Source organism: Gambusia affinis, linkage group LG02 (assembly GCF_019740435.1).
Source record: "Gambusia affinis linkage group LG02, SWU_Gaff_1.0, whole genome shotgun sequence".
Taxonomy (NCBI): Eukaryota; Metazoa; Chordata; class Actinopteri; order Cyprinodontiformes; family Poeciliidae; genus Gambusia; species Gambusia affinis.
The window spans coordinates 23,780,594-23,790,226 of NC_057869.1; the positions used below are offsets into that span (position 1 = coordinate 23,780,594).

The 9,633-nt window shown below is 39.5% G+C and overlaps 1 protein-coding gene across 3 annotated transcripts; it reads left to right on the plus strand.

The window, feature by feature from the left end:
* Positions 1-3,966: 3,966 nt before the first annotated feature.
* tmem208 (transmembrane protein 208) lies at positions 3,967-8,129 on the plus strand. Of its 3 annotated transcripts, none has more exons than XM_044135077.1 (6): positions 3,967-4,222; positions 5,738-5,833; positions 6,926-6,985; positions 7,076-7,212; positions 7,307-7,391; positions 7,478-8,129. In XM_044135077.1, exons 1-6 carry the CDS (start codon positions 4,217-4,219, stop codon positions 7,613-7,615), a joined length of 522 nt encoding a protein of 173 aa, XP_043991012.1. In that variant the 5' UTR covers positions 3,967-4,216; the 3' UTR covers positions 7,616-8,129. The 3 variants fall into 3 exon arrangements, with proteins under 3 accessions (XP_043991012.1, XP_043991023.1, XP_043991020.1); XM_044135085.1 differs by lacking the exon at positions 3,967-4,222 and adding an exon at positions 5,184-5,392; XM_044135088.1 differs by lacking the exon at positions 3,967-4,222 and adding an exon at positions 5,180-5,392 and having other exon boundaries at positions 6,926-7,212.
* The last annotated feature ends 1,504 nt before the right edge of the window (positions 8,130-9,633 follow it).

Here is a 9,633-nt window from a genome sequence, read left to right on the forward strand (position 1 = left end):
TTAGCCTGTCTAGAACCTCCTATGAGCTGCAGGTCTGAGGCTTTTTGTTAGCATGTTTTCTATCATTCTTATAGCTTGATAGGAAGCCTTATCCAAACTGGCAACCCACATTAATAAAATGGTGAAATAATATTGACCACAAAACACTATTTATAAAATATATCTATTTATTTTAATGCCCCTATTAAACTTCACTGTGATTGTTTAGCTAGTGTCTTCCCACTACCGTCTGTATTTTTGCCAGATGTTTTACTTTAAGGACGGTGTAGTATCGGGTGGACATTTTAAAAAGACACTGGTTGATAGCAGCTCACTGCGGCTGTGTAGTGTCCGCTAGGTAACCATGACAACAGCGTCAGTTCGTGGAATCCTCTTTAGGTCCCGCAACAATTTAGCTGACCCTAATATTTCGTTAATATTTTGTTTTGGTCATTATTATTACACTTATTGTTGAGATGTGTGTGATCGGTGTGTCTGTCAGACATTTATAGCAATACGGAATAAATTGCGTCCCGTATTGGTTCAAGCTAGCCTGTTATTTTAGGCTAGCTTAAGCTAACCTGAATATTTACAACTCTCTTGTTGATACACTGACATTACTTACCTTCTGTCTTTCAACCACTTTGAAAAGCTCTTCTTCGTCTCTTCAACATCTTTATCTTCCCCCCTCTTCCGTTTTCTGTTTTGTGCCCCGGGGTTTTTTCTGCGCCCCGTGGTTTTTTCTGCGCCCCATCTTTAGCTCCCTATTGTCGAGGCATTACTACAAATTTATAAGGAAAAATCGCGCCTCTCGAAGGGCCGCTGCCCAAGCTACCTGTATGGGAGGGGAGAGCGGCTCCCATACAGGTATGGGAGCTGATTAGGAGGGGCACCTAATCAGTGCTGTTCCTCTGTTATTGATCATTTCATACACAAACAGCTGTTAAGTCAGACCTGGGCATTTTAAGGCCCGCGGGCCAGATATGGCCCGTTGGGCATCCCTGTCCGGCCCGCGTCCCCCCAGTCAAAACAAAACACCGTATTTTCGTGTGCATGCGACACAGCTGTCTTTTATTTTGAAAGGGCTTGACGCACCGTTTATGAATGCACGTACGTAAATGCTAACGCACAGCAACAGGTGATGCTAGCAGCCGAATACACGATCCCCACAAAATGTCATCTCACGGTAAAAAAAAGAAAAGTTGATTCCAAATTCTGCATTTTTAACAAGGCATGGACAGCGAAATATTTCTTTATTGAAGTCAAAGGCAAGGCCGTGTGTTTAGTTTGTGGTGCGCAGGTGGCTGTGTTAAAGGAATATAATATCCACCGTCACTATGTGACCAAACAGAAGAGATACAAGAACTTTTCAGAGAAAGAACACGTCACTGAGTCGTCTGTACTCGTAGCCAAGTTGCAAGCTCAACAAACACTTTTTACAAAACGCCTGGCATCTAGAGGAGCTGCAGTCAAGGCAAGTTTTGTCATATCCCACAAGATTGCTAGGAAGAGCAAACCTTTCTCTGACGGAGAGTATATTAAGCAGTGCTAATATGTCCTGAGAAAAAAGACGCTTTTGAGAACATCTCCCTCTCCCGCCGCAAACGTAACGAGAAGGATTGAGGACATCGCGACGAACCTGGTGCTGCAACTGAAAGACAGCGTGAATGATTTTGAGTACCGGTATTTTTTCCTGGCTTTGGATGAGAGCTGTGACATACGGGACACTGCCCAGCTGCTCATCTTCGCGCGGGATCAATGCAGAATTTAGCATCACGGAGGAGCTGGCAGGCATGCGGTCAATGAAAGGGACAACAACAGGGAGTGAGCTCTTAGTAGAGGTAAATGCGTGTCTGGAAAGCTTGGGTCTGAACTGGGACAAACTGGTGGGCGTGACAACAGATGGGTGTCCAAATCTCACAGGAAAAAAAGTTGGTTTATTTAAGAGAATCCAGGACAAACTGGCAGAAAAGAACCCTGAGCAGAAATTAATTTTGTTTCATTGTATTATGCATCAAGAATTGTTGTGTTAAAAATGAATCATGTGGTTGATGTCGTAACTAAAACAGTTAATTTCATCAGAGCAAGGGCACTGACTCATAGACAGTTAGTTTCACTTTTAGAGGAAACTGAGACTGATCACCAGGACCTAAGCTACCATACAGCAGTCAGGTGGCTCAGTCTGGGAAAAGTGCTGAAAAGCTTCTGGGACCTGAGAGAGGAGATTCAGGAGTTCTCTGTGAGGAAGGGGCACGGCATCCCTAAGCTTGCAGAGACAGACTGGCTGGCAGATCTTGGTTTTACTGTTGATGTTACTGCTCAGATGAATGAACTAAATGTCAAACTGCAGACAAGGGTCTTTTTGTGTATGAAATGTACACAAAATGTGTTCATTTCATGATTTCGTCAGCGAACGTGTCGTGGTCGCCATGTGTGTGTACCTCTTTAAGTTTCTGCTGTATTTAAAGTACTTTGTGGTACTTGTTTTCCCATTCATTTGCATCTGATTGGAGGTACTTTTGTGTTAGTCCTTCAAGTTGCAGCACTGCAGGTTCGTCAGGCTTTTTCCAACACTTAAAACCATTTATTGCTCATATATGCTGTTGATCAGTTGATTAATATAACACACACCATTTCAATTGTGGAGAGATTAAAAAGTTAAAAATAAATTCAGATGTGATGACGATATTTTTTTTAACTATTAATTTGTCTCACTTCAGCCAAACCACAAATTGTTAATTTTTATTAATATTTACTGAATATTCTTCTTAACAAAAGAATATGATTTAAATATTTTATTACAACAAGAGGTATGAGAAAATGAATAATGAGTCAAGATTAAATTTGAGTCATTGCTGGATCGGCCCTCCAACATATTTCAGATTTTTCATGCGGCCCCCTGAAGAAATTAATTGCCCACCCCTGTGTTAAGTACTTAAAATGCTAACTAGAAAAAAATCCCCCTCATCGTTTTGCGCCCCATATAGTGCAGCGCCCCTATGCTGCACCTTTTGCGCCACTGATTGCATTGATTAATGGTCCCAGAAAAAATAAAAAATGTTCTTAGTAGAACTTTGAGAAACAATACTGAAAATTACTACACTGTATTTTTTTAAAGTAAAATATAAACACGTCCAGACTCAGAAAAAAAAATGTTCTGTGTAACTAGCAATTCAGAAGTTCTGGTTTCACTTCAAATTGTTTAAAATAAACTAGAATTCTGCTGGAAATTTAATGGAGACCTGTTATACAGTATCATCAGATTAAACAATCCAAACAGTAACAAACTACATTTTCCATCTGTAGCTAATCTTGGTATCTGTCACAAGAATAAACAAAGAGCATTCTCTATTATGCTGTGCAGAAGTAAAATAGTTCACGGTTGGCAAAAGTAATCACACCCCAAGAAGACCTAGACGTCTTATTAGCAGTCGCCTGTAAATCATGACAGCAATGTGTCCTGCTTAGATGAACTTAAACTGAACGTTTGACCTATACATTCACAAAGTTATGTGGAGTAAAAAACTAACACAAGTACATCAACTGAAACACACAATTTCCACTGTGAAACTCAGGGAGACAGCATCATGCTATGTGAATAATTTCCTTTATTAAGGCCAGAAGCCTCTTCAGAGTAACATGTTAGAAGCTGTAAGAAACTAGTTTGGAGGTTCACCTTCTCGCAGCACAATGGCACTAAACACACAGCCAGAGTAAAAATTAAATAGTTTAGATAAAAGCGCATTCACATGTTAGAATGGCCAAATGTCCAGATCAGAGTCCAACTGAGGACTAGAGGTTGATGCTCACAGATACTCTCCACCTAATCTGACTGACCTCTCCAAAACAGAAATTAAGAAAAAGACTCTGTTTGGAAAAAAAAAGTGAAAGCCCCTTAAAGTGCAGGGTACAAAAGCAGTTCAAAAGACATTAAATTGCTCTTTCCCCTCCCCCCCTTCATCACTGACATATACATCTTTCCATCAGCAGGTGGCAGCATCACTTCATGTTCTCATAGCCGCACTCGCCTCTTGCAACGACATATTTATGCGCCGGAAATGTTTCTTTCTCCGAAGCCCTGAGTGCTGATGTGTTTCTAAGGGATTTTCCTAGATATAAACCTCAGGGTGGGATTATTTTATGCCGGTAGAGTAACGAGGAGAAGCGGCGGCCGGAGTGAGGTCCATGACAGAGACGACTCAGTGGAGGAGATCCTCAGCAGAGACGAGCAGAGGGAATGGCGGTGAGGGAAGCAGACAGTTTGATCTGAAAGCAGTGACTGAAGCTGGGACCGTGGTTCATATCCGCATGAACTCACTGTAGTTAGTTCTTCCGACATAACGAAAGCATCGCAGGCGACGGAAACGTCATAACAGAACGTTTTAGTTTCTTTTTCAGGTTTAGCCCAGAACAGGAAGTTCTCTATCATCCCCTCTGGCTCAGGAAAACAGTTTGCTTTTGGTGCCCATTTAAGTCTTTCCACGTTTTGTTTTGTTTTTAAAATCATTTAATTTTTTATTTTATTAAATTTGTATTTATTTTTTTACAAACAACCCACTTATGGTCTATTTAGACTTTTAAAGAGACATCTAAATGTAAAGACGAACTAGTTTTTATCCAGACAAAAGCAAAAATAATATCAAAGATGCAAATTTAAATGTTATTCCTTGATACACTCTCCACTTGTTGTTCCCTTAGAGCACAGGCGTCAAACTCCAGTCGTCAAGGGCCGGTGTCCTGCAACCTTTAGATGTGCCTCTGCTGCACCACACCTGAATAGAATAATTAGGTCATTAGCGAGTCTCTGGAGAACTTGAGGTAATTAAGACATTTCCTAGATATAAACCTCCAGTGTTTTGTACCTGTGGCACGTCTAAAAACTGCCGGACAGCGGTTCTCGAGGACTGGAGTTTGACACCTCTGCCTTTGAGCGTCAATTAGGATTACACACAGGTTTCATTCTTTTCACTGATCAGGAGAGCTCTGAAGGTTTCTGAAATATAGATGCATGGCACACTCACTTTTCAGATTTCTGTTTGCCAAAAATAAAGAAAGATCTTGTATAATTTTCATTCTACCTAACCATGGTGCACTACTCTGTAAGTCTGTCACATAAAATTAAGTCAAAAATAAATTGAAGTTTGTGTTTGTAAAATGACAAAATGCGAAATTGTGTAAGACACTGTAGATTTTGTTTTGCAGAAGGTGTCATTAGGCTGTGAAGATTATTCACATATTTAAATCAGGTGGTTTGGAGTAGAGACGCATCTGAAAAGTCAAGGAAAGTGTTTGTTCTTGACCACTATCATCTTCTTGAGCTGTAGGATAAAACACACAATGGAGATCATGCTGTGAGTGCACCGAGGCTCTGTGCCAAAAGAAATCCTTTAAGTTGTATGTTTACAGCAATAAAGTAAGTCGGAGTTACTTAGGTGGAAACTTTCAAAATCTCATAATAACAGGCCGCTTTGATAAATGCTCATTACTTTTCAGTCATTGAGTTAATTCATTCTGTAAAATGAAGAAAGGAAGAACATGAGATTTTTTTTTTTTTTTTTTTACAACATGATTTAATGGACAACCACTAATCTAAATGTAATGAAATACTTTTCATTGACTGCAACTCTAAAAAGCTTCAGCTCAAATAATGCTGATTATTTTGCATTTGTTGGTTGTTAAGATGGATCGACTTTGTTTTGTTCAGATTGGGAGCCGTTCCTCATTGCTCACTAAGCGCTCTGTGTTTTCTCTCCTGAAGCCCAAAGGTAAAGTTGGAACAAAAGGAAAGAAGCAGATCTATGAGGAGAACGAGGCGACGCTCAAGTTCTACACCAGAGTCATCCTGGGAGCCAACGTAAGACAGACACACACATTCATCTTGATTCTATTAATTGGTGTCATTTTTAGACTTGGCTTTGTTTTGCAATTGTCAAGAAAAAACAGGTAGATTATTAGTGTCACAATCAAAGTTCAGATCGATTCAAGACTCCTTTCATACTCTATTTTTTTTACAAGCCAAAACATAAGTTAGGCAAAAAAAATAAAATAAAAAAATCAGTTTTGGCAAAAAAAAAGACTTATCCATTATATTGGGAAGGCGACGGTACGAAAAACTAGCTGATGTTTGAAGAAACGAGATGGTTAAAGCTCCTTTAGTTTTCTGTTGGTGTTCTTTTTTTTTTTTTTTTGCGCCAGGAAATATTTCCGAATGAGGGGAAAAGGGTAGAAACTAGAAACCTTCTCTCCGCCTGCTGAGCGGCAGTGCACAGCAACAGGTAGCGTAGAAGCAGTTCAATGTTAGTGTGTGCTCCGTACTGTCAGAGAAGACCCCGATTACATTGTGGCATTTTATTACAAAACAGTTTAAGCCATAAGATCGTTCTGAAAAAATATTTGTGCTATCCTCTGGTGCTGTTATCTGAGTCCCTAAATTAAAGGAGCAATTTTCCTGGGTTAGATAAAAATGGGTCCAAAACTCTCTGTTTGGGAGACCTTCAGGTCCAATGTGATATGTAAGGTTTTACCAGATCACCAAAATACTAAAAACAAATTAAAGAGAAAAAAAATCAGTTTTAATTTTGATCAATTAAGCTGATTCCTGTTAGGTGTGTTGCAGAGTTCTCTACAAGATAATATTTTTTTTCTAACCAGTATATAAAACACCTGTTGCACTAATCTAAACAATAAAAGATAATTTCCAGTTCATCAAGTGACTAAGTTTCTTACTTTTGAATACCTGTGAGTGGAAAAGTCGGTTTTGAAGCAGAAACTTACAATAATTATTTATTTGGTTACATATGAAGTTCCTCGCATTGATTGGCGACGATCACACATTCTGCCCAATCTGAGGTCAATAATAGAAAACTATCATTACATGTTTAATGAGACCAAAAGCATTGCTCAGTTTTTGACAAGTTCCCCACAAGTAATCAAATTTCTCCTGCAGGCAATATATGCCGCTGTGAATTTTTTAGTTTTCTACAGTTCCTCCACCTTTTGGGCCTGGGTGAGTCAATTCAAGCTCCTAAACTGTCAGAGCACATCTTGTCATATTTCTTGGGCCTGAACTTATCACACCCACACACGCTTCCCGAAGCTGCTGCTGCTATTCGCGCTCGCCGTGTACGTTGGGAGCTACCGCTCCATGTCGGCCATGGCCAAGCCTGCGTTTGCTGAGGACGGGAGTCTGCTAGATGGAGGAATAGACCTAAACATGGAGCAGGGAATGGCAGAGTAAGTTTTATTTAACATAGTAGATAAATTACAGTCTCGGTGTTTGTGAGATGGCAATTTCTGCTGTTTTTTTTTGTTTGTTTGTTTGTTTTAGGCACCTAAAAGATGTAATCTTGCTCACTGCCATCGTTCAAGTACTCAGCACCCTCTCTGCTTATTTCTGGTATCTTTGGCTGCTGGTAAGAACATTTTCCAGAAGATGTCTAGACGGTTCTTCCCATTTCTGATGCTTTATTCCCTGATAACATCTTTGTGTGTGTTCCAGGCCCCTGCTCGGGCTCTTCACCTGCTATGGGTGAACTTTTTGGGCCCCTGGTTTATGGCGGAAAACCCCTCAGCACCGGAGGAGGTGAATGAGAAAAAGCAGAGAAGGCAAGAGCGCAGACAGGCGAAGCGGTTCTGATGCTGCGGAGCGGACCGAGCAGTATTTTTATACACACAACAATCTCATATACAGAAAGCGGGGAACTCGTAAGTTATTCAGGAAGACGTTTTTTTTGTTATTACGTTAAATCCAGTTGAAATCTGATACAGTGGAATCTTGTTTTTCCGTGTTTGTTTTCTTTCCGCTTTCTCCCGTAATCACATTTTCTTCGTAAATTATGAAATGAAATGTTCCCTATTTAGATGATGCCTCCGTCCAAATCGCATTTGTCTTCATGACAAGATTTACGAGTTTAGTCTTGCAGAATGCTTTCATGCCACCACCCCCTGCTGATCTTTTTTTTTTTTTTTTTTTTTTTTGTTCCACACCACTGTCCAAAAAAACTTTTGTAATGTGATGTTTTTAATTTTAGTTTTCTTTTTTGGTTTTTTTAAGTCCTCTGTAACAATCTATGTATTGTTGCCACAAAATCAAACTCAAAAGCCTTAATAAGAGAATGGGAACAACTTTGCAATAAAAGGTGTCCATGTGTCTTTGTGAGTTTTTTTTATGACAGAAGCGCTGCTTTCTGGCAAAACGCAAAGAATACATTTTTCTTTTTTTATGTTTTTCTAAAAAGGTTAAAATTGATTTTAGTTAAAGAGTTCTCCAACATGAGTTCACATATTTCAGACACTATTTATGAATAAACACAACAGCCCATAAACAAAGTTATTAAATCCTAAAAACAGGAATATAGCTAAGAAAAAGTGTGTTTTCATTCCAGTGTGTACATATAAAGGACACTTTTTCTTTTAGATAAACTAGAGAAACTGTATTTCTTGTACATATACTCATGTCCTATGTCACATTAATTTGTTGCTTAGAAACCGAATCTACAAAAGCTTGTCAGCTCTTTGAAGAGATTATGGTCAAACCTTCGGCCGGAGGAGCAACACACCCAACCATCCACCTCCATGTGGTTCAATAAAATAGATTTTTCCCTCTTTTGTATGATAATCTCTTTGAAGAGTTCAAGTATAATGTACAATAATAACAAAAGGTAAAACCAAAGTGCACCTTTTTTTATTCAAGGTTTTTTCTAAAGTTCCTTAAGTTCTTTAAATGCAGCCAGAAAAGTACACAAATACGTTCCACTATCATGCTCTTTGTTGAACAAAAATGAAGTGCAAGCAGAAGAAAATAAGTACTTTTAGCACATAACCAGATCCAGGCAGTTTTCAGCATCCTTGTGGAGGAGATTTTGCTCCACTTTTCTTTACAATGAGTCACTGAGGTTTTCAAACTTATAATTTTTCCAGAGTTCCCTGAATGTCCCACAGCAGGATTTCTGTCTGCTTTACGTTTAAACAGAGAATCTTTACATTGTCCTGTATCAAGTTAGCTGCTCTGTTTGGCATTTGTTGTGATGTTAACGAGAGATGGCGTAACATTTGACCCCATAGAACATGAAGGCATTCATGCCTGACTCAGTGACCACTGACCATGAAATATACTCTGATGGCTAATTGACGACATTTGATCTGAAATGGGGCCACACCTTGCACGCACTGCCTCTGTGTGGCGTCATGGAGAAATTAAAACAAACCAGCCACGGTGTCAGAGACAGGATTGTGGAGCTCCTTCAGTCGGGTTTTAACCTGGATTACAATTTCCAGGTGTCTATCGTGTGAACTGTGATAATCAACATTGAAGCAAAGCAACAAGATCATGAGAAGATGCCGGTTGTACCAACATGGGCTGAAAGACCAATCAGAGAGGAAGAAGCAATTACTCCAAAAGAAGCCGGATTCCACTTTGCTGGTGGTGACAAATCCTGTGGCGTGACAAAAGGCTTGCAGCATCATGCTGTGGGGTTATTTTTGCTAAAAGAAGGGTTGGTGCATGAAGAAAATCCTGAGATATTGAAGCAACATATCAAGATATCAGCCTGGAACAGGAAGCTTAGCCACAGCCGGGTCTTCAAAACTGACAATCACCCAAAACATTCTGCCAAGTTAGATGTTAAGTTACTTATAGTCAACAAAATTAATGTT